The sequence below is a fragment of the Bos indicus x Bos taurus genome, chromosome 3 (assembly GCF_003369695.1).
Source record: "Bos indicus x Bos taurus breed Angus x Brahman F1 hybrid chromosome 3, Bos_hybrid_MaternalHap_v2.0, whole genome shotgun sequence".
Taxonomy (NCBI): Eukaryota; Metazoa; Chordata; class Mammalia; order Artiodactyla; family Bovidae; genus Bos; species Bos indicus x Bos taurus.
Window position 1 is genome coordinate 93,108,003 of NC_040078.1, and position 24,530 is coordinate 93,132,532.

A 24,530-nucleotide genomic window follows, 5' to 3' on the forward strand; every position below is an offset into this window, starting at 1 on the left:
GCTGGACAGGGAGCTGGAGTTACTGCAGAAAACCTCCCATACAGGCCAGAGGAAATGGAGTCATCTCAGATTTGGGGGAGTTTATGTCTAATAAAAAAAAAATCCCTCTTGTTATGTGTGGTGCTTTGCATCTTATGGCTTTTGTACCCGTTATCTCACTTATTTCTCTAACTTGTGAGGTAGGAGTTGCCACCACTTTTTACAGGAGATGAGGTGTCCCCCAGCAAACCAGTGGCAGAGCCTTGGTCTCTAGACGCCCCCCACCTGTTGCGCTGACTCTTTCCCTCTCAACCCCCCTGCATGGCAGCTGGCAGAAGCCCATCCCTGATCTTCACCAACCGGCACGAAGTGCGGAGGATAGACCTGGTAAAGCGGGACTACTCACGGCTCATCCCCATGCTCAAGAACGTCGTGGCGCTGGATGTTGAAGTTGCCACCAATCGCATCTACTGGTGTGACCTCTCCTACCGCAAGATCTACAGGTGAGCAGAGGCCTGGCTCCTGCAGCCAAGGCGTGGAGAGGGCCTGACAGAGGAGGAGAGGACCGGTGGCCTCTGCACCCGCTCTGCCCCTAGGTTCCCCCAGGACAGAGTTGGGGCTTAGGAGGGGATGCAGGAGCACAGGGCACGTGGAACTGCCGGGACTTCCCCACCTGCTGGGCCAACGGAGTCTGAGGGCTTTGTTGGGAGAGCAGCTTTGGGCCCACACATGGGGGCTTTGACTGACCTCTGGCGGCCTGGTCGGGCAGTGCAAGGCACAGGACGGTGCCTCTGGCTTTGGCGGGGATTTTCAGAGCCGCTCACATACATGTGTGTTGGATGCTCAGGACTCAAAGATGACTCAGACCTGGGCCTGCCTGGAGGATCCCACTCAGAACACAGTAATATCTCTTGTGATGATCATGAAGGAAAAGTATACAGGACACCTCCGACCCGGTCTGGGGGCTGCACTACACCCAGACCAGCCCTTCACATCACAGTCTGTTCCCAGGAAGGCTCCTCACACACACAAGAAAGTTCTCTCCTGGGAGCTTCTGCGTGCCCAAGTCCCCTTTGGTAGTCATGTCCTTTCTTTGTCCTGAGATCCACTTGGACTCAGGACTGCCGATGACCAGGCCCTGGGTGGACTGTTGAACAGGTGGTGGGATGGATGGATGGAAGCAATGCCAGTGGCTTCTCAATGACAACCCAGTGCCTATCACACCCCAGCGCACATAGACACACTCACACTCGCACACCCAGAACCAGCTCGAGCAGTGTGTGTCCAACAGTTGTGACTGAAAGAGGCAGGATTTGATGACAGACTGTGTGTGGGGCTGTAGCAGGAAGAGTTGAAATGAATTCCCACTTTCGTTTTGAGAGTTTCGGTTTCTTGCTTGGCACTTGGGTACCGTTCTCTGAGATGGGACCAGGAGGGGAGAGATGGTGGTGGGGTAGGCAGGCTGAGTGTGGCTGAGAAGAAGGGAATGGGGTGAATAGTTTGGGATGTGTTGCGTTCAAGGCGTCCATGAGACATTCAAAGGGGGCCAGTTGGCTTTATAGTCTGAAACTTAGACACTTGTCAAGATCAGAGAATTTGAGTCATGGATGGCCATGGGCACTGTGGAACTAATAGAGCAAAGAGAGGGTCTGGGGAGAAGAAAGCCTTGGGGAAAACAGCGTTTGGGAGACATAAAGCCCTGCTAGTGTTGCCCCCTGAGTGTCTGCTGTATTTTGGCCCCTTCTCTCTATTCTCACTGCCTCAGCCCTTCTGCAGACCCTCTTCGTCTCTCACTTGGACGTGCTCACAGCCTCCTAACTGGTCTCCCTGCCTTTATCCCCTCCCGCTCCAAACCCTTTCGTACTCTGCACGTGCCACAGTGATCTAACTCCCCTGTCTGGCCATGTCCTCTGACCTGTTCAGTTTTACCCTTAGCGCATATGCGAGGGCCATCAGGAGGTGGCCCCTTCTACCTACTCCCCGTCTCACACCCTCACTTACCCCCTCCACCCCGCCCGCTGGCTCTCTCAGTGTTTCAGAACACGTGCTTTGGCATCTGCACATGCTGACTCTAACCCGACCTGTCTGTTCCTTGTGTTCCTGGTGAATTGGTCCTTCAGGGCTCAACCACAAGGCCTCCTCCAGCCCCCCAGGATGATGTGGTTTCCATTTTTCTGCTGGTACAGCCTCTGATACTTTCCGTAATCACAGAGTATTGGTGTAATTATCGGGCTATAAATTTCTGTCCCTTCTAAACTGAGCTCCTTCAGGCCAGAGACTGTGGCTGACTCGAGCTTGTGTCCTTACCCTGGTGGCCCAGAGAGCCCATTGAATGGAACTGAGCCAAGCTCCTCTCTGGTGCACTGCCATGGCCCAGAGGGAAGAGAGGGGAAGGGCAGCTGCAGACGGGCCCCAGCAGTGGCACGCCTGCCCACGCCAGCCCTGGTTGCTCCTAGCGCCTACATGGACAAAGCCAGCAACCCCGTGGAGCAGGATGTCCTCATTGACGAGCAGCTGCACTCTCCCGAGGGCCTGGCGGTGGACTGGGTCCACAAGCACATCTACTGGACCGACTCTGGCAACAAGACCATCTCCGTGGCCACAGTTGACGGCAAACGCCGATGTACTCTCTTCAGCCGTAACCTCAGCGAACCCCGGGCCATTGCCGTCGACCCCCTGCAAGGGTGAGTGTTCCCACCCCCAGACTGTGCTGGGCGCTCAGTCTGCACACGTCTGTCACCAGAGCTATCTCGAGGGCTTCGGAAGGCCCTGGGCCACCCAGACACAGGCAATGGGGGAGAGAGTCCCTGCGGGCCCCTCAGCCTATGAGCGCCTGACCAGGGGTCCTTGTGCACTGGCTGTCAGGGCACTCCCAGGACTGGGATACTCATCATATCACAGAACTGAGCATCTCAGGGCGCTGGAGACTGTAGATATTCCTGGGGCGGGACGTCTTCCCTCAGGTTGCCATGCGCTGCAGGTGGGCATCTGGTAGGTGCTCATACTCCCAGAGACAGGAGCCCATTACATCCCACACGGCCTGTTTGAGTGGGGGCAGCTCTGCCCATTGGAAAGTGATCTTTGTTTGTTTCTCACATTCCCAAATCTCTCTGATTGGCCTCTGGGGTTACCTCTGGCTGTCTCCCCCCTGCCCTTCCAGACAGCCAGAGAGATTTGAGGAACAAAATTACAGGGTCTACTCTGCTCCAGGCTGCCCACCTCCATCCCCACCCATGTTGCCCACAGTCTCCGGGCCCCTCATTACCCAGGCTGACCTGCTCTGGCCATGCCTCTGTACTGGGAGTAGGGATTCTGAACAGAGCAGGACTCCCTCCCTTCCTCAGTAGTGATGTCCTGAGATGGCATGGTTTTTAAGCAGCTGCATCCTATTGCTTGCCAGAATCACCAGCTTCCTCCTTCTGCTGTTTCCTTAATTGTTAAGCAGCGATAAGAGAACCCTCTTCTTCCAGTCGGGCAGCTGGGGTTGGGGCTGGCCACCCGAGAGGGTGTGTGTGGCCTTGGGAAGTGACTGACAGCTGCCATTTACTCGGCACACACAGGTGCACCCAGCACAGTCCCAGGCATTCTGCAGACACTGAGTCATCTCATTTAATCCCACCTCAACCCTGTTCCCTGTCTGCTGTCATACAGACCTGGGGCTGTACCTGCCATGTCCCCCAGACCATGTGGTTACACCCAGCCCATCCCTAGTCCGTTGTGGATCTGCCAGGGTCCCAGCAGGAAACCCACTGCACACTCAGATGAAGATAATTTGAGGCCGGTTAAACCTTTAGAGCATGAGCCAGTTGGAGTCAGCTTTGTGTGGGAGAGTCAGGGGAATAGACATCCTGACCTCAGTCTGTCCTCTTCCCCCTCCAATATTTTGCTGAATCCAACTGGAAGCCAGAGAGCTAGGGAGTCAAGCCCATTGATGTGGTTTCCACGTGCACCAGCCTTTTGCTGTACAGAGCAGAATGGCGATGGGATTCAGAGCAGCAAATGGAAGGGATCCAGAACAATCACTCGGCCCTTTAGCCTGGAGCCAGCTTGGCTGGACACCAGGCTTCAGCAGAGGCATTATGGGGAGGGTTAAGCATGCAGGCTTGAATTTCAACTTAAATTTGAAGCCTGGTTTCTCTGCTTGTTCACATCGTGATCTTAGGAAAGTCAGCCCCTCTGAGCCACAATTTATTCATCTGTAAATGGGACTAGTAATGATACCCTTCTGGGGTAATTGTGAGGCTAGAATGAAAACACTAGTTTGTTCAACAAATGGTAAATGAAGACCTATATCACACACCAGCCACCTGCCAGGCATAAAGTGAGGACTAACGCAGATGAGGGACCCTCCCTTAGTGGAGCTTGTAGACTAGTGGGGAAACAGACAGCAAACAAACACACCACACGCCAGAAAGCCTACAAAAATCAACAATGGTGTGAGCGCTGCAGAAGGGAAGAACGGGGTGCTTTAAGAGAAGATAGCAGGGAGAACCTACTTACTTGGAGGGGAAGGAAGAACCTACTTCCTAACAGAGGAAGATTCTCTACTGAAAAGACATTGTAAATGGGAAAAGAGTGGGCGCGAAGGCTCCGTGAAGGCCTTGGTGCCCTGAAGGACCTAAGAGAAGCCCTGTGGGGCAGCTGTGAGGTTTGTAAGGAAGGTGGGCGATGGTGCTAGGAGAAATAGCCAGAGAGGTAGGCAGGGCCCTGGTCGTGCAGAGCCTTGTCAGCTGTGGTAAGGATTTGGGATCTGATTTTAAGGTCAATAGGAGAAGCCATCATGAAGTTTAAAAACTGGAGAGTGGTAGATCTTAAAAGTCCTCATCACAAGAAAAACCACTGTAGCTATGTGTGGTGCTGGATGTGAACTGGCTTATTACAGCAGTCGTTTTGCAATATATACAAATACTGAATCATTGTGTAATGCACCTGAAACCAGCTCACCTGTCAGTTCTAAGACTGGATGTTCCCATGAACTCTAGAGGTCTGCTTCCAGTCCCCACTAAGCATGATCCAGCGGGCCGTTGAGTCCTTGTGAGCCAGACCACCCCAGTCACGTTCCCTGTCAAGAAGCTCAGCTGGGTTTTCTCTCCTCTAGGTTCATGTATTGGTCTGACTGGGGGTTCCAGGCCAAGATTGAGAAGTCCGGGCTCAACGGCGTGGGCCGGCAGACACTGGTATCGGATGGTATTGAGTGGCCCAACGGAATCACCCTGGGTGAGCCCTGCCTTCTGTTGTAGTGCCTGACACTGACCACTGCCTGGAGCTCCGTGGGTCTCATCTCCACATCCCCTCTTAGAGCCAGTGCCTGTGTTTCCTGATGGTTTCCCTGGGCTGGCCTCCTCCTGAGGCCTGGCCTGGAGATGTGGGCAGGGAAGGGGCACAAAGGAGCCAAGGTCCAGGCTGCAGTCGCAGGCTCAGCAACTGATCCCCTCGTCCTTTTCCTCCCCAAGATTTGCTGAACCAGCGCTTGTACTGGGTGGACTCCAAGCTGCACCAGCTGTCCAGCATTGACTTCAGTGGAGGCAACAGGAAGATGCTGATTTCCTCCCCTGACTTCTTGAGCCACCCTTTTGGGATAGCTGTGTTTGAGGTGAGCCCCGAGAGGGGAGGCAAGGCTCCTTCAGGAAGCTGGAGCCTAGGAAAGGCTGTTCACACAGGACGACTCCCTGAGACTCGTCCAGGTGGAAACAAAGGGACAGGGAAGCCAATTGGCTCGTTTGTATGCAATATGTGAGCTGCCTGCAAACAGAGGCTTTGCAGTCCCTTGTCCACCTGGCAGCCTCTCCTGTGCTTCCTCCCCAAGGCCCTTCCCCGAGAGCACTTCTCATAGGTAAGTTGCTAGACCTTGTGCCCTCAGCACCCAGCACTGTACCCACATATACAGAAGGTGCCCAATAAAGGGAGGAGGAGGAATGTACATTTCCTTAGTATCGTTTACTATTGGAAATGGCCTGATAGATGCTATTCAATTCAACCACTCGCACTCACTTTTGCTGGATCCTGGGGTCATAGGGGTGAACCAGGCATCATCCTAACCCTCAAGAAAAAAAGACCCCTCCCGCTCCACCCCCCACCAAAAAAAAAAAAAAAACACCCCACAGCAACAAAAAAGAAGCTCATGGAAGAGTGAAGAGGCAAGACCTTCCTGTGTTCTGACCCTGACAACCTTTCTCCTTGGGGAATAAGGAAGCCAGAACCAATCAAGTTCTTGTACACACATACCTCTTCCCCATAACTTGCTCTGCCATCAAGGGGAGGGGAAGCAAGGGGACATTGGCCCATGGTGGGTGTGGGTAATGTTTGCTTGGAGCAACATCACCCAGCACAGCTCTGAAACTGTGGGCAAAGCTCCACCTCCCACGTCCAGCCTCTGCTTCAAAAGACAGGTGTGTTCAGACACATGTGTTTGTACTTGTGCATATATGTGGCATGTATGTGGATGTGCATGTGTATACATAAATGCATCTGTTAAAACATGTGCATTCCTGTATGTGCTAGTGCTTGTGAATGTAAACGTGTATACCAATATTTAGACAAGTGCTCATTTAGGTACAAGTGTGCCTTTGGGTATGTAGATGAGCATGTGGGCTTGTGTCTAGGTCTGCACAGAGTGCATGGTTGTACCTGTAAATGTGAATTTGTCTACATATGCACATCTAGGCTTGTGTGGACTAACCATTGAATGCACACGCGTGTACACCCAGAGGCTGCAGGAGGAGGCCCTGTAGGGATAATACTCACTAAACCACACATCCTCTGTGATCTTGGTCCCGGGCCCTAGCGATGGTAATAGCTAAAGAGACCCAACCCAACCCTGGTTCTGCTGAACTCCAAGAAGCAGGACTAGCTCAGCGTTAATGAGCAGCCTTTAGGCCAAAGCACAGAATCACTGAGTAACCCTCTGAGACAGAAGTAAACCACAGCGTATGCCACAGGTTAGAGCTGAGAGTCCCACCGTGAATCCATGGACAGGAGACCTCAGGGGAAATGCCGGAGCAGTTCTGGTGACTGTGGTTTGGGCCTGAGCCCTCAGACAGAGGTCATGGGTTTAGGCTCTAGGCCATTCTCTGTATCTGTACCCCACAGGACAAGGTGTTCTGGACGGACCTGGAGAATGAGGCCATTTTCAGTGCAAATCGGCTCAATGGCCTGGAAATCTCCGTCCTAGCTGAGAACCTCAACAACCCGCATGATATAGTCATCTTCCATGAGCTGAAGCAGCCAAGAGGTGAGCCTTCCCCAGTCCTAGGTCCCCTGCCTACATCCTCTCCATCCAATAGGCAGGCTGCGTTCACATTCGTGTCACATCCCAGCACCCCCTGAGGCAGTGCTGACAGTCCCTCTCATTGGTGAACTGCTTAGCTGTCACATATTTTATTTCATTTGCCTCACACTCTTGGTGAACTAAGGCTGGGTATAAATAAGTGAACATACAAATGTCCCATTTTTGTCAGTCTTACAAAGTATGGCAATTACTGTTCTCATTTAACCGCTGAAGAAACTGTAGTGGAGAGGTAAAATAACGTCGGCAGATCGTAGAGCTAACCCTAAACCTAGATCTGTCTGATTCCAGAGCAACTTTGGCCGTGAAGAAGCCCATTGCTTCTCATCTGTCATTTGTTCATACTTGGCAGTGGTATAAAGTAATGTATCCTAGGGCCGTCATTAAGTCAGCTGGCTGGTTGGGAACAAAAGCCAAGAATCCTACCATTAGGTTGTTCCCGCCTCTGTCACTAGGGTATCCTCAGTCTAACTGTAACAGAGAGGGTGAAGGTGGGGGAAAGCGGGTAAGGAAATCAGGTTGGTGCCTGATTCTAGATCTAGAAATCTAAAGAAGAAAGAGATGTGGCATAGGGAGGAAAAAAACATGGTCTCTGGAGTCCAACAGACCTGAGTTTAAATTGCCTCCAAAATTACAAGAGGTACAGCGTTGACAAGTTTGTTCTTTTTAAGCAGTCTTTTTTTTTTTTTCGGTCAGTCTGGGCATAACACCCAGCCCTCAGAGTTGTCGTCAGCATTAAACGAACGTGGGGATAAAACAGCAAGTCCAGTGGTGGAAGGTGCTCGACAGAAGTAGCAGAAAAAGTGTTTCGATTGAGCTGAGTGGGTAGGGCCTCATCCCTGGGAGGACGGGGAACCTGGCATTTCCCATCTGTGCCCTGACACTCTCTCTCGCCATCTCTCTCTGTGCCCATAGCTGCAGATGCCTGTGAGCTGAGTGCCCAGCCCAATGGAGGCTGTGAGTACCTGTGCCTTCCTGCTCCTCAGATCTCCAGCCACTCCCCCAAGTACACGTGTGCCTGTCCTGACACAATGTGGCTGGGCCCTGACATGAAGAGGTGCTACCGAGGTGAGCAGAGCTACCGGGAGGGCTGGTCCCTGGGAATGGCAGACCCATCTGCTGAAGTCTTCCTTGATTTCTGGGAAACTGTGCGTCCCTGGATTCCTCCATGTTCTCTGGCTGCTTTTTGCCTTTGTAGCCTCTTCATTACCTACCCTGAGTTCCGGTGTCCTGTAGGGTCCCTCCAAGGCTGACTCTTCTTGCTTCCAGGAAAGATGCACATATACACACAGCATTTTAAATTCAGCTTCAGGGGGATCCAGAACCCCTTGAAGACCTCAAATTAAGAACCCTTTATCCCCATGGCTTCAGTTACTATTTGTATGCAAGTGACTATAATCTTGCCTGTTTCTCACCCAGAACTTCACACACTACCAAAAGTCCTTTTGTGATATGATTGGGACTAACAGTGAATACTTCAATCATATAAATCCTATTCATTCCCCAGTCTCAATGAAGATACACGGCCTTTTGTTTGAGCATAGGTCTGCTGCATCATTTATGATTTCCAGGTTCAATTGTTTATAGTTGAGTGAGAATTTGAACCTAGTAATATAACAGTATACATGTATCAAAAAAAAAAAATCCTTCTTGATTTCCACTCCTCCCATTCTTTTATAGTGACCTTTCCCACACCTAATCTGACAGCACTGTTTTAATAACTCATCTTTATCAAATCAAGGTGCAGTATAAACAGATAAGGTGCTTGTCATTCAGCTAAAGAAAAGATCGTAGCCCATTTAGGAGGACTAGAGAGGGCATTTGAGTTGAGCCATGAGGATGAGTTTATACTTCATCGAGTATATTTATAGAGCAATAATTTAGGCACTAAAACAGCAAAGTTCTCTGTCCAAGTGATCTTCATGGTATTTCCCCTTCAGCACCTCAGTCTACCTCAACTACGACGTTAGCCTCTACCACAGCGAGGACACTAGCCGACACCACCAGAGCCCCTGGGACCACCAACCACAGCCCCACCTACCAGAACCACAGCACAGAGACACCGAGCCTGGCCACCGAGGTCCCAAGCTCAGTTAGTGTCCCCAGGGCTCCCAGCATCAGCCCGTCTACCCCAAGCCCTGCAACCAGCAACCACTCCCAACACTGTAAGGAAATGAGTTCTGCCTTCTTGCATGACATGGGGAGGGCGGGGTCCTAGGGAAGCCAGGGTGGGAGGATCTGTGGGAAGAAGAGATCATACCAGACTTTAGTGTTGGCTTATCAGCAGGGAGGAAGCAGGGGGATGTAGCGCACCAGCCTGCAATTTGGAGTCACAGGTGCTCCTGCCTCATAGAGGGTCTTGAGGGAAGCTACTTCTTGTCTCTGAGCCTGTTTTCTCACCTACCAAGTGGGATAATAATAACCCTTCCCTACCTGCTTTGCAAGTTACGATGAGAGACAGAGGAGGCCATGTGAACAGAAGAGCTTGTGCACACAGCCTCTGCTGACTCAGGTGGTGTGTCTATGTCACACGCTACTGACGAGTATGAGGGTATGACCCTCAGATTCAGAAACTTAAACTTCAAAAGCCCTGGTCTCAGTTCTTTGAGAACCGAGGTTCTGAAAGGTTTCCCAGGTAGGTAGGTTCCCCAGGTAGTCATATCCATAACTATGGTTTGCTCATGCCTCTCTGCAAACCCTGGGATAAGTTCACCACTTATTAAATCATTAGGAGCCGTAATTGTCACTGCTAGAAATGTTCTGTCTCATTAACCAGTGAATACCTTTTAAATTGAGTTACCTGCTGGGGGGAGTTCATTTAAGAGGATAAACTATCTTTTAAATTTTTTCCCACATGTGCATGGCCCAGAAACTACGCAGCTTGGCAGCATCTTTCTAATCGGGCCCATCATGGTCCAGAGTGGGATTTTCAGAGTTGAGCGCTTACCCTGGAGTTCAGAGAGGCAGATGGAAGCTGTGTAAAGTCCAGTTCCTCTTATCTGGGCAGAGCTCTGACCAAGGGGTCTCCCCACTGGCTTCATCACACTCTAGGCTTTAATATCACTGTCCTGTGTTTTCTCAGGACCCAGGTGGAGAAGAGAGCGGCATTTCCTCAGAAAACTTTGTAAACAGTGCACTCTTTCTCCCCTTAATAGTTAGGTTCCCTTAGAGTAACTTGGAGAAGTAGACCTGCTGAGAGGATGGCATCTGGCCGTTGCCAGGGGACAGTCATCTCCGGTCTAGGAGTAAATGTGGGTGATGGTTCGTCTCACACCTCAGAGGGCTATCATGAGTATACAAGGGAAAACTGCTTTTTAAGCTAAAAAATTCTATACAGATATTATAATGAAGATGAGTGTAAGAGTGGAAAAGATGGCACAACTTACTTTTAAAACTACATAGTACCATTTCCAAGCACTTTTCAGTTTAGAATCTGCTTTTATCTGCCCTATTTAGGCCTCACAAGAACTCCTACCCCGCTCTCTGACCTCTTTGAACTTGGTAAGGCTGTGTCAGGCACTGTGCTAAGTAAGCACTTTACATGAATTGTCTCATTTAATCTTCACAATATCCCTAGGAAGTAGGTATATAATTATCCTCCTTTTAAAGGTAAAGAAATATGATATTTATGACATACAACAACTTGCCCAAGGTCACAGAAGGAGTGAATAGAGCCAGGATTTGAACCCTAGAAGTCTGACCAAGAAGCCTGTATTCTGGATTCTACTAAGCTATATTGTGTCTCATTTTGATAATGCAGACAGTACTGCAGACAGGATTTCTATTTCAGGTGGAAATAGGGAGAGATAAGGCAACAGATATTGGCTGAAAGAGGCAGTTGCCCCAAGCATCAACAACATAAAGACCTAAGGGTTCAGCCCCGAGCTTCCTGCCACCCAAACACTATGGAAAGGGGTAAGGGATTTAGGTCACAAGTCCTGGCTTTGAGCCCCAGCTTTGCCACGTTGAGACTCCCCCAAACTCCAATAAGACTCAGTTTCCTCATCTGTGAAATGGAGATGACCTGTGTCCTGATGAGATCTGGAAAGACTAAATTATTAAGCATTGAGTAGGACCATCATTTTGGAACGGGGACAAGAAGCAGTTGGGTAGTTTTTACTGCATGAGGCCAGCGAGGAAAGACTTGGGCTCACAGTGATAGAGCCTCATCCTGCAAATGTCTGTGTTTTGCAGATGGGAATGAAGATGGAAAGATGGGCTCCACAGTCACAGCTGCTGTCATTGGGATCATCGTGCCCATGGGTGAGTGTGGCCCCAAATCCCTGGGGAGAAAAGAGAAACCCTGCCCAGGGTTTGGGAAAAGTCGTTAGAAGGACAGAGCACTCAGCACACTGACCTCTCGTTGACTTTTCTGCCCTGGAAGCCTTTCTGCTCACCTCCTAGTCCTGGTGTAGTCTGGTTTCTTAGCTTGGCACCCACGGCCCTTTAGGACCTAGCCCCAAACAACTATCCAAATATTTCCCCCATTATCCCTCACTGACACTCTACATGCCAGCCATGTAAGCCAGCCAGACGGTAAGCTCCATGAGGACAGGCCTGGTGTCTCTCTTGCTCCCACTCTCCCCAGCTCCTAGCAGTATCTGGCATATGGGAGGAAATAACAAACTCGTTGAATTAATGAGTAGGACAAAAGTAATACACTGAAAAATATTAGTAGAGCTACTTGCCATTCCTTTGGTAGATCATGCTATCTTGCATTCTTTCTGTTTGGCTTTCAACAAACATTATCAAACAACTGTGTTCATGGGATTTTCCAGGCATGAATACTGGTGTAGTTTGCCATCTTCTCAACCCAGCGATTGAACCCGTGTCTCCTGCATTGGCAGGTGGATTCTTTACCACTGAGCCACATGGAAAGGCCTATCAAGCAGCTAGGGCTTCCCTGGTAGCTCAGCTGGTAAAGAATCCGCCTGCAGTGCAGAAGACCCCAGTTTGATTCCTGGGTTGGGTAGATCCCCTGGAGAAGGAAATGGCTGTCTACTCCAGTGTTCTGGCCTGGAGAATTCCAAGGACTGTATAGTCCATGGGGTCACAAAGAGTTGACCATGACTGAGTGACTTTCCCTTTCACATCAAGCAGCTGTGATGTACCAGATTCTGTGATAAGGGGAGGGAAGGTGGTTAAAAATAAGTATGACATGGTTCTTGAGCATAATCAAAGCCATGGGACATGGCATGGGAGGGCGGGAGTGGGGTGGATGTGGAACATGGCCAGGATGAACATTTGTTTAAACCTCACAGAGAGCCCTGTGGGATGATTCATTCTTACCCGGATGTTCACTTGGTATGCTGCACATCCTGTCTCTCATGCCAGTCTTTTCTCTTGGTCGGATCTTTGCATTGTGATTGTCCATTTGTAGGTTTATCTCCCTTACTTGCCTATGAGTATCTCAAGGATAAGGACTTTGCCCTTTAATCTGGGAATCCCCAGTATTGTGGCGAGTTAGTGAGTGAATGTTTTAAAAACTTCAACACCACGCAAGGGACTGTGCGAGGTACCAAGGATTCAAGGAAGGAAAAGATTAACGACTTTTAAGAGCCTTTAGTCTTTAATCAGACTTAATCATTAAAAAGGTAATACAGGAGAGGAGTTACTGCATATTATAAGTGCCATGATAGAGGCATGACCCTCTGTGGAGGAAAGGGGGAGTAGGCACTTCTGGAGAAGGTGGCATGTGAATTGGTCTTGAAAGGTTCATCAGTAAAGGTGATGGTGAGAGCCAGGCTCATTTTGAGTGCAGTGAGTGGAAAATACTCAGCATTATGTAGTGAAAAAGAAATCAACCCCTTTCCTGCCATCCTCCGGTCTATAGAAGAACATGCATGTGCTGTTTCCCAGAGGTAACCTTCCCTAATATAACCATTATTTTCAATTTCTGCTAATCTGAGGGGTGAAAGACGAATATTCTTTCCCTGATACTTCCCTGTGAGGTAGAACATATTTTCATAAATGTATTGGCCATTTACATTTCATCCTTTATGAATTGGCTATTCATGGTCTTTTCTTATGTTTCTATTGATTCTGTCTTGTTCTTACTTATGTATAGAAATTTTGATACATAATAAATGTTAAACCTTTGTAATATATGTTATAAATCATTTCTCCCATACATGATTTTTAAAATTTGTTGATGGTCTCTTTTGCCATGCATAAATTAAAAATTTGAAGTATCATATCATATCACAAGTCTCATGGGTTTTGTGTCCTGCTTAGGAAGGTCTTCCTCATTCTAAATTATTAAAATATCCCCTATATATTTTTCTACTATCAATATTTTAAGGATTTTTAGTGTTTGATTATTAATTTGTTCAGAATTTACAGTGCAGCATGAGGTACAGATTTAGCTATTTTTCTCTCATGCCTGTCTGGTTTTCACAAGACCATTATTGAATAGTTCATCCTTCCCTTGTGACTTGAATTGTCATCTTTATTATAACTGTATGCGTGTACATACCTTGATCTGCTTCTAGGCTATTTATTCTCCTCCACCAATTTCTATATACCATTCCTAGTTACTAGAAGCACATTTGTGATATGTTTTAATATCTAATAGGGCATCATTATTCTCACAACATTTTCTTAGCTGTTTTTATTCAATTTCTCTTCTAGGTAAACTTTAGAATCATCTTGTTAATTCTATAAAAAATATGATGAAATCTTACACTTTGGGTGTATAAATTGACATGGGGAGAATTTACATTTTTGTAGCATTGAACCTTCCCATTGAGGAACATGACACATCTCCCTATTTATTTGAACCTTCTTTTATGGGCTTCAGTAGAATTGTATAAATCACATAGGGCTTACACATTCCTACTGGGTTATCCCAAGTATTTTATAGTTTTTTGTTGGGTTGTTATGAATGTGTTCTTATTATATCCATTTTCTAATTGATTATTGCTGATTAATAAGAAAGCTATTGATTTGTTTGGGGTTTTTTTTTTTGGCCACAGTGTATGGCATGGTAGAACTTCCCCAACCTGGGATTGAACCCATGGCCCCTGCAGTGGAAGCGCAGAATCTTAACCACTGAACCACCAGGGAAGCCCCAATTTTTTATGTTGATTCTTGAGGAACTAAAATTATTTCCAATAGTTTTTCATCTGCTTTTCTAAGATTTTCCAAACTTACAATATCTGTTTATGATAGTTTGGTTTCTCTCTTTCCCATGCATGCTTTTCAATTCTTTGTCTGGTCTTACTGGGATAACAAATACTAGCAGCGATAGCAGGCATCCTTGCCCTGTTCCTGTCTTTATGGGTATCATTATTATTGATTATAATAATCTTACCAAAGTGGAAATCCCTCTATAGCACCCTGGATGGCTGTCATCCAGCCTCACTTGAGTACTCATTCAGGGTGACCGCTTACTATCTTATGAATCTGCTTGCCTCATTTTTGCCCAGCTCTATTTGAGAATTTCCTCCTTCACTCATTAGTATACCATTTGTTTTAACTCAGAGCCTGTGTTTCCCTGCTGTGCCCCCTTCTAGAGATGCTCCCCTTCTTGCAGAGACCCAGCTTTGGGAAGAAGCACCCCACCCCACCCTAGCCTCCCCTCTCCAATTTTGGGAGAGAATGGTTTCCTTAGAGAAATCTAGGGAAGCAGCAAGAATGTGGTGAAGAAATTCACTCAGTTACTCAGCATGTGACTGAGCACCTACTCAGTGCTGGGCACTGGGCATAGAGAGAGAAAGAAGACACAGCTGCTGCCCTCAAAGAGCTCAGTCTAGCTGAGGATGCACAGAAAGTACAACATTGTGGTCTAGAAACACACGTGAGGGAAAACCTGACTGCACCATGGGATGTTGAGAGCATTTGAGCTGGGTCTTGAAGGGTGAGCAGTTAATGAAGGAAGAGCTAAGAGAAGGGCCTCCCAACAGCAGAAAAAGAATATGCAGAAACAGAGCCTGAGGAACAAGGGGCAGTCAAGTAGGAGTGGTGACAAGAAACGCACTGACGTCTGGGCAGCGGGCTGGAGCCTGCTGGATATACCCAGTGTGATGTGTCTCCTCCTCCAGTGGTCATAGCCCTGCTGTGCATGAGTGGCTACCTGATCTGGAGAAACTGGAAGCGGAAGAATACCAAAAGCATGAATTTCGACAATCCAGTGTACAGGAAAACAACCGAAGAGGAGGAGGAGGATGAGCTGCACATAGGGAGGACTGCTCAGATTGGCCATGTCTACCCAGCAGTAAGTATTCCTTGCAGGAAGGATTCCTTCCTTCCTTCCTTTCCTTCCTTCCCCTCTCCCTCCCTCCCTCCCCCCTTTAGACATTTATCAAGAACGAACCATGTGCCAGGCATTGTTCTAGGCCCTGGGGACACAGAAATGCTGGGGCAGGTGGTTGGGGTAGAAGGGTATCAGAACCACCTTGTACCTAGAAGCTCTTCCTGGAGTAAAGAGGCCTGTCTTTGTGCTGAGCAAGTTTTCAGAACCTGTGGCCTAGAAGGGTAACTGTGGTCGTTCAGTTCAAACACATTCATTTCAGTAAGCACTGTACACCAGTTATGTGCCAAGTGCCACATTAGATACCAAGTGTCCAAAAGTTAAGAAGGGATGTACTTGCTTCCGGGGAGCTGGTGGGGGAGTTAAGAGTCACTTGCTATTGAACAGCTGTGTGCTAAGTGCCATGGTGGAAGCCCAGGGGCTTCCTCTTCTAAGAAGCCTTCCCTGGTTTCTTTTTCTCCCACTGCCTCTCTCCATCACAACACATGTCACACTGCAGTCTGCTTGCCTTTATACTCATTGGTCTCCCCACTAGACTGTGAGCTCCTTGAGGGCAGGATTGTCTGATTCATGTTTCCCTGGTACCTAGCACAGCATAGCTGGCTCCCAGTAAATATTTGTTGAACCAATGCTATGGAAATATCCAAAAAGGAGCTGTTAATGCTGTTTGAGAAATCAGGCAGGAATGCCTCACAGAGGAGGTGGTGGATGAACTGTGTCCTTGAAAGATTAATAGTAGTTTTCCATGTAGAGAAGGGGGAAAATGACATTTCAGAAAGAAGCACATGCAGAGGCCGAGAGGCACAGCAGGGCGTGGCTTGTTGGGGGAGCGAGGACCACACAGTGGCTGAAGCAGATGTCATGGTTGTATAGCCGAGTCGGGGCTGAGTGTGACCTCATAGGTCATCCAGTCCATCCCCCTGTCAGGCAATCAGCAGCTTTGATCACCCACTGTGGGCAGAGCCCTGTCTTGGGGAGACCAGAGAACTGGAAGACCCAGCCCCTGCCCTCAAGGAGCTTTTTGTCTTGCCGGGGGAACCAAGGTCACAGCCGCACCAACTCCCGAAGAACCCTCTTTCCGAGCTGCCTGTCGTCAAGTGCAAGGTAGGGCAGTGCCACTCTGAGTCTGAGGGGCTGATGAGTGAGGGCATGAACCAGACAGGTGCAGCCAATCCTCGAAGGCGTTCTGGTTCTGGAAGGCTGCAAATTGTGAGCTGGGTGTTGGGGCAAACAGGAAAGATGGGCAAGTTGCAGACTAAGGAAATGGCATGTGGAAGAAATGACTGAGTATGGGGCAGGACAGACAGAATGGCTGCTAAAGCTATGAAGGGGAGACATGGGAGATAAGTTTGACAAGTGAGGGTTAGCAGATGGCCTTGAGGGTCCTTAACCTCGGCCAGTCCAAGCCAACAGTTGCTTAACAAGTTTTTAAAGATCAGAGAGGGCACAGTGGAAGGAATGTTGAGCTTGGAGTAAGGAGATGACTCCCGGTTTCACTGTTCCACAGCCCTGTGATCTCTGTCCTTTCTGTGTGCTCACTTTTATTTGTAAAATGGGAATGATAACCCCCATTCCCTTTACGACCTAAGTGCAAGTGAGATAGCACATGTGAGAATGCTTTGTGAGTTACAAAGCTCCTTGTACGTGTGACGTGTCACTGTTTCCAGAGAAGGAAACAGTCACTCAGGAGGAGCTATTCCTGATGAAACTAAGGTCTGAGAAATAAGCTCCTGCCAGCTGCAGAGAAATAGAGTAGGAGAGCGAGGAAATTGACATTTAGTAAGAATCTACTGTTTCAGACACTACTCAGTATTTTACATAAATTTTCTTGTTTAGTCTTTACAGTAACTTATATACTTGACATTATTAGCCCCATTTTGCAGATGAGGAAACTGAGACTCAGAGAAATTGAATAACTTACCTAGGATCACAACTAGGAAGTGGCAGAACCAGGATTCACACTCTTGTCTGTATGTACACGAAAGTCTATGCTCTTTCCGCTATATCTCAGAGTATCTAGCCTTGAAGCTGTGGAAATCAGTGTTCTCAACAACCTTTTCTCTCCCCTGGCCCCTTCTTGGGTAGCTCCACTATCACTGCGGGGACCTGCCTTTGGCCTGGAGATCTGTCTTGAGGAGGAGGGTAACACAGTAGAAGAAGTTTAGTGGAGCAAGGCCATGACATTCATGCAAAATCACAAACAGGCCAAAAATGATTTGAAAGGCAGTGGATTTGTATAATGTCCAGAAATGGAAAATGCTAGTCTGGTTCTATCTTATGCTGGTTAGGTTGATGTAGAATGCTCTGGATCCCATATGTGTTAGATACTATATTAAACACTCTACATACCTGATCTCATTTGATAGGTCCTATTACTATTCCCATTTAAAAGGTGATGAAACCGAAACTCAGAGAGATAAAGTGGCTAGCCCAAATTCATAAAGCTATGAGAAAGATCTTAAAACAATGGGGTCTATCCAAAGGAGGGTATTGAGGAAATGGAAGAGTGGGGCATAGGATAACATCAGGACCACGTTGGGGGAGCTAGATGTGCCTGGAGAAGAAGACGCTCAGAAGAAAGGGAAGGGAATTCAAACTGAAAATTTCAAGGGTTGTCTGTGTAGAACTCTCTGAGTCTAAGAGAGAGAATCAGGGAACATCAGAAGAAATAAAGAAACAGATCTCATGTCAATATATGAAAGAATGTAAATCTACTGTCTACAGTGGAATAGACTGGCTCAGGGGTTAGTGGTCTCACCATCTAGGGTCACCCATTTGTGGCAGAGGGAAGTCGAGTATCTAGTGACTAGAAGGTAGGGGTGAGGGAAAGAGGGGTTAACATAATTGACCTCCATTGCCTTCCAATTCTACACAATTAGTTGGATGGGTGCAGCTGATTACCTTCCTGATTATGATCAGTATGATAGAAAAAGGTAACTAAAGAGGCCTGGGATTAAACATTTGCAAAGCTAACCCACTGAAATTCAGCAAAATCCTGAAAGGGAGGATGGAGAGAGTTTAGATCTCTGTAGCCCCCTTCTTTACAGAGACAGCACAGAATGATGAAAAAAACTACAGCTCTGGAGTCATACAGATCTGGGTTCAAACTGAGTTCACCCACTTGCTGTGTGACCCAGGACAAATGCTGTTTAGGCTCATTGCATCTCAGTTTTCTCATCTGTAAAATAAATATGACAGACCTGTCTTCTGAGGTAGTTTGAAGAGTATGTGAGCTACTGCCTGTAAAGTAATAGAATTTCTGGTACGTTGTGATCCAATAGCTAGCTCCAGTGGATCTAATGATGACTTCTTTGCTCTGTCTCCCCCAGCGAGTGGCATTAAGCCTTGAAGATGATGGACTGCCCTGAGGATGGGACCACTCCCTTCGTGCCTCATGGAATTCAGTCCCATGCACTACCCTCTGGATGGTGTATGCCTGGATGGAAGGGTTTCTGTCCTTGAGTCTGTGTGTATGTATGTGTGTGTGTGTGAGTGTGTGTGTAATTTTTAAAATTTATGTTGCAGAAAGGTAACCACAAAGTTATGATGAACTGCAGACATCCAAAGGATGTGAGAGTTTTTATATGTATAATGTTTTATACACTTTTTAACTGGTTGCACTACCCATGAAGAATTCATGGAATAGCTACTGCTGAGTGACTAACATGATGTACATAACCAAATGGGGCCGATGGTACAGTAGCTTACTCATCATTTAAAAATTATATTTACAGAGGGCTTTTGGTTTGGAGGGTCTTTTTTAGGTTTCAGAGTTATGTTTTGTTTTTTGTTTTTTTGTAAATAGAATGATAATGCTTTGTGGCTATCCATCAACATAAGTAAAAAGAAAAAAACAGAAGACACGTCAACTCCCTCTCCCACTTAGGTTATTTATTAACATATTTCAAAACCAAGATTAGTTCTGTAAGTAATTTAGAGACGCGAGAGTATTTATTTTTGGTATGATTGGCCCATGATGTGGTCTCTGTGTGCATTTATGTTTCTGTGTGTACGCGAGTGAGAGGAAAGTCTGTAGAGAAGAGGCGCGCCTATGGCTGTTGTTCAGTTACATAAAGATAAGTATATTTTAAAACAACCCACAAGAGAGGGGTATCTGTAGTTTTCAGAGAAGCCTTTGTAAATTTGGCTCAGAAAAGAGTTATCGTGATTTGTGCAAACATGCAGTGGAAGAGGTAGATCTTTCCTGCCTCTGTCTATTTCTGGGACTCCAGTCAGTCAGAAAAGAGCCCCTCCGCTCATGAGGGGCTGCCGTAGCTCTCACCTGGGCTTTCTCTTCTGTGGCTAAAGCCAGTGCACAGACTTCTTACAGTACGCAAAGTTCTCGCAAGCTCAGGTGAGAACATTCCTGAACCTCGGCTACTCCTTGTTTTAAAGTTCAGCATTTCAAGTAACTTCATTTTCCTTCAGGACATTTGGATTGAATTCATTGTTTTCTCTGAAGCATACTGAGGGTGCCATCCTTACTTAGAAAGAGCTAAGTGGAGATGTTTTTAGAACCGCCCAAGTTTACTTTAGGGACTGGCTCAGGCACTTACCTCTGAGTATCCTATGGGTGAGGATAAGGACGGAGGAATAGGTTTTGTTAATCTCTATTTCGCCCTTCCCCTTACTCTCTGCCACATCCTTAAGGTGGGGAAAACAGTTTAAGGTGATACATAGGTTTGTTACCATCATGTGTCTACATAGATGAACTGCTATTTGGCTTAAATCAGAAAAAGTGGCCAAATCTAAAGTCCTGTTTGAGGAGGAAATGGCATACACAATATTACAGTACACTGGATATATATGTTCACACAGGAATTTGGTTTACTGCTTTGTAAATAAAAGGAAAACTCTGGGTATATGTATAGATTTTTTTTTTTTTCATTGTGGACACTTACTTTGCTTCTCCTGGGTCTTGGGGGATGCGGGGAGAAGTGCACTTTTCTTTTTGTGGGTCTACCATTGAAAAGATAATCTTACAGTCCCAGAAGGAATTCGGTCCCAGTTGACTCTTATCCAAGGTGTGGTCTTCTATTAACTCAGATGTTCTGCCAGTTCACACCCACTGGACAACCAGGGACAAGATGTGACATGGAAATGTGTGCTGTAAGTAGGAGCAGAGGACGTGTATCTAACCTGAACATACCTGGAACTTGACACTTTTAAGCAAATTCCTCCCCTCCACTCTCGAGCTGCCTCCAACTCAATGAAGCTTGGATGTCTCACCAGCTTGATACCCTCTGAATTTGCAGGCAGTGATTCTGGAGTTCTGTCACCCTCTTCCTAGGACCTTTCTCCACATCAGTCATGGTCTTGGCCTCCTAACTGTGTCCTGGAACCTGGGCACTAAGCTTTGCATAAACAAGCAGTTTCTTCATGATATACACGTGTGGATAGTCCTGAAACACTCATCAAGAGGGTATATGCAATTGACATAGAATGACCAACACCAAACAGAATTTTAAGAACAGAGGGACAACTCCTGTGGAGCTCAGTGACTTACTACTATTCTTTCAGAAATGAAAAGTAAAATTATTTTTGACTGAAGAAAAATGACGCAAGTGAAAACACAGAAATTTACACAAAACAAGCAACTTTCCCTGTAACCTGCCTCCAAAGAAACAGAATTTCTGGGGAAATGATAACAGTGACTAGTGCATAGTTTCTAAACGTTCAGTCAGATCCTGGCCTTTGAAGACAGAATAATGAGTGGGGTCAGGATGGTTCAGCCTGAAATCTCAAAATGGTGATGAAACACAACTCTCTAGGAGACATCCATGTTTCCTGTGACATAAGAACCTATGTGCTCAATCACTCAGTCATGTCTGACTCTTTGCAGCCCCATGGACTATAGCCCGCCAGGCTCCTCTGCCCATGTTTCCTGACTATGCTACAACTGTGGTTTGGAAGACGCTGTTATGGGAGCAACCTACAGAAAAAAGAAAAAAAACTGTGAAATACTCATGTGTTGGGTGGCAGTAAATAAGATGAAGTCTGAGGAGTCAGGTCCATCGTTCCCTATTCTTGGAGGCATTTTGAGGTGTAGTTCCACTTCTGTTGCCTTTTGCCCCTGTGCCATCATATATCTACAGCCAATAATGGATCACAGAGTCATTGGACTAGAGAGCTGGAAGGGCGTTTAGAGATAAGGCCCAAAGATTAGACAATTTATCTGACATTTATATATATATATATATATAAAAGAAACTAGTCCAAGTCCTTTTCCTCCCTTTCCTTTTCCAGGAGACTACTTTGGGCTGCCAGAACACTGTATCAAACCTGCTACCTATCTTAGGGCCTATCTTTCTGATGGGATTTTGAAGGCCCTGGCAGAAATGGTCTTCCAGAAACAGAGGATACTAAAATTGTATTTCTTCTTGAGAGCATGATTATAAAACAGGTTGAGGTAAACTGTAACCTCAGAATGAGGTTGGATTTAAATTTATAGCAATAAATATGATCCATCCCTCCAGCTGTCTATGTGATTGCAATATGTATATTCATCCACTGAAACTATTTGCTAGGTACCAACTAAGTGCCAGGTACTGCAGATGTACAAGTCAATCAAATGCTTTCTGTCCTGATGGAACTCACAGTAGCAATTAGAGGAAGACATATGTGGGAACAAACAAAAAAAGTAGTTTTTGTGTTTTTTTTTTTAGTACTATCAGGTTACAAAGGAGAGAGAGGTCATTTCTACCTGAAGAGATAAAGAATGGGGTCAAGAAAGGCATTGTAGGAAAAGTAGACTGAAGCTAAGGCTCAGAAATGAAGTAGGGGTGTCCAGGCTGCTTCAGGCAGAGGACACACTGAGCTGGGACACAAGCATGAAACAGCATGAGGATTTTAAGGAACTGAATGTAATTTGTAATGAGCAAAAGGCTCAAAGGAGACTTGGCAAGAAATGAGGCTGGATGGAAAGATAGGTTCAATGTAAGCACTTTATAGGATACTTCTGTTTAATTTCTGATTCAATTAATCAAATTTTCTTGGTCATTTATTGTGTGTAAGGCACCAAGTACATCACGGAAAATTGATCAGGATGTGTTGCAAGCACTTTGCAGACATGACAGTCTTTACCCTCAAGCTACCCTGTGGCCAAAGGAAAATAGTGACTGCTTTTCATATATTTGTGTCAGAGTGTTTTGACGTGGTCATTGAAGACTGATGTGAGGGCAGTGGGATTTTCACAGAAGCATTCCATGTTGTCAAGCGCCTCTGGGACTTTCTCAACTGTGAAAAAGAAAACTGGAAATTTTGAAAGATGCAGTGTCCACAGAGGGGACCCCCAGCACTATCCAGTCAGGTACTGGAAGGGATGGGGAAAGGGCACAGGAATGAGAGCCTCTCTGCTCTCCCTCAATCCTGCTACACACTCATCATTTCACAAAACAGAAACGAGTTATCGGTTCAGTGCTTCAGAGTAAATCATTTCTTTTCCTGGCAATGCACAAAGAGTATTGGAGTTTTCCCACTATTTTTAGGGTATTGAGGATTTTCAGGATGTGGACAACTTTGAGGTGGAGGAATTAACAGCTTCACAGTTTCAGTTAACATAAGAAATCAGGAAGCTTTGTTCATTCAGGCTATGCACCATGTGCATAGTTGAGAATCAGCAGAAATCCTCACATTTGCAAATACTTTGTGCTATGAAAAGTAATTTTAAAAAAGCCACCTGTATATGTGTGTGTATATATATATATTTAAAGACATGAAGGTTTTGATACTTTTTTACAAAAATTACAAGAGAAAATATCTGTACAAACCATGTGTTTTAAATAGCATTTTGTTCTATACAAGCTGTTGTTGATGTGAGGTGAAGTACTGGTTTGCAGACTCCATCCCATTGTACCCAAATGAATTTTCCTTGTTTGTCTTCCCCGAACACCCCTAAATGATCATATTTGATGTAACAGGCATGTTAGAATGTTGGGTCACACTAACCATTTCTGCTTTTTATTTTGTCCTTCTGAGTTCCCTTAGCTTCTGTACTCAGTCCCCTTTGCAACCTGGTTTCTCTTCCAGAGGCAAGGGGTGATGTGCTGCATCTCACTAGTTGTACTGACATCATCTTGGTGAACTAAAAACCAAATGTGGACATTTGTAAACTCGGTGCACTGTTTCTAGAGAGAGATTAAATTCCTTTTATTAAATCTGAAAGTACTGTGATGCTTTACTGAGTGGGGAGTGAGCCATCTTGTGAGATAAAGACTCTCAATATTATCATTCCCATTTTAGAGATGAGAAAAAGAATGAAGACACTGCCCAAAGTCAACAGTTATGTTTCAGTTCAGTTCAGTTCAGTTGCTCAGTCGTGTCTGACTCTTTGCGATCCCATGAATCGCAGCACGCCAGGCCTCCCTGTCTATCACCAACTCCCGGAGTTCACTCAAACTCATGTCCATTGAGTCGGTGATGCCATCCAGCCATCTCATCCTCTGTCGTCCCCTTCTCCTCCTGCCCCCAATCCCTCCCAGCATCAGAGTCTTTTGCAATGAGTCCACTCTTCGCATGAGGTGGCCAAAGTATTGGAGTTTCAGCTTTAGCGTCAGTCCTTCTAATGAACACCCAGGACTGATATCCTTAAGGAAGGACTGATTGGATCTCCTTGCAGTCCAAGGGACTCTCGAGTCTTCAACACCACAGTTCAAAAGCATCAATTCTCCGGTGCTCAGCTTTCTTTATAGTCCAAGTCTCACATCCATACATGACCCCTGGAAAAACCATAGCCTTGACTAGACGGACCTTTGTTGGCTAAGTTATGTTTAGTGCCCCCAAAATACATGTAGCACATGTGGTGTTCTCTGCCTCAATTTTCCTTCTCTCTCTCTCTTCATCTGGCTTAACTCCTATTTGTCCTGAGTACTATGCTTAGGGAGCCTTCTCTGTTCTCTCAGACTCAGACCTAACTCGTAAGGTTAGATAACTCTGTGCTTCTACAACAAATTTTGCCTACTTGTATTCCAATGCTCTGCCTCCCACTCCCATGCCAATGAGGTTGTTTTTACCAAG

The 24,530-nt window shown here is 46.5% G+C and overlaps 1 protein-coding gene across 14 annotated transcripts in view; it reads left to right on the plus strand.

The window, feature by feature from the left end:
• The window catches only part of LRP8 (LDL receptor related protein 8), an 80,512-nt gene extending 56,834 nt beyond the window's left edge, over positions 1-23,678 (plus strand). For 8 of the 14 annotated variants that reach the window (XM_027537208.1, XM_027537199.1, XM_027537196.1 and 5 more), the window contains 11 exons: positions 308-482; positions 2,436-2,663; positions 5,078-5,196; positions 5,433-5,572; positions 7,069-7,210; positions 8,180-8,332; positions 9,205-9,429; positions 11,459-11,527; positions 15,307-15,479; positions 16,443-16,619; positions 18,845-23,678. In XM_027537208.1, the coding sequence (XP_027393009.1) occupies positions 308-482; positions 2,436-2,663; positions 5,078-5,196; positions 5,433-5,572; positions 7,069-7,210; positions 8,180-8,332; positions 9,205-9,429; positions 11,459-11,527; positions 15,307-15,479; positions 16,443-16,619; positions 18,845-18,883 (1,640 nt within the window). In that variant the 3' untranslated portion in view covers positions 18,884-23,678. The remainder of the gene's footprint in view (positions 1-307; positions 483-2,435; positions 2,664-5,077; positions 5,197-5,432; positions 5,573-7,068; positions 7,211-8,179; positions 8,333-9,204; positions 9,430-11,458; positions 11,528-15,306; positions 15,480-16,442; positions 16,620-18,844) is intronic. The other 6 variants (XM_027537202.1, XM_027537210.1, XM_027537204.1 and 3 more) reach the window with 4 other exon arrangements.
• Positions 23,679-24,530: the final 852 nt, after the last annotated feature.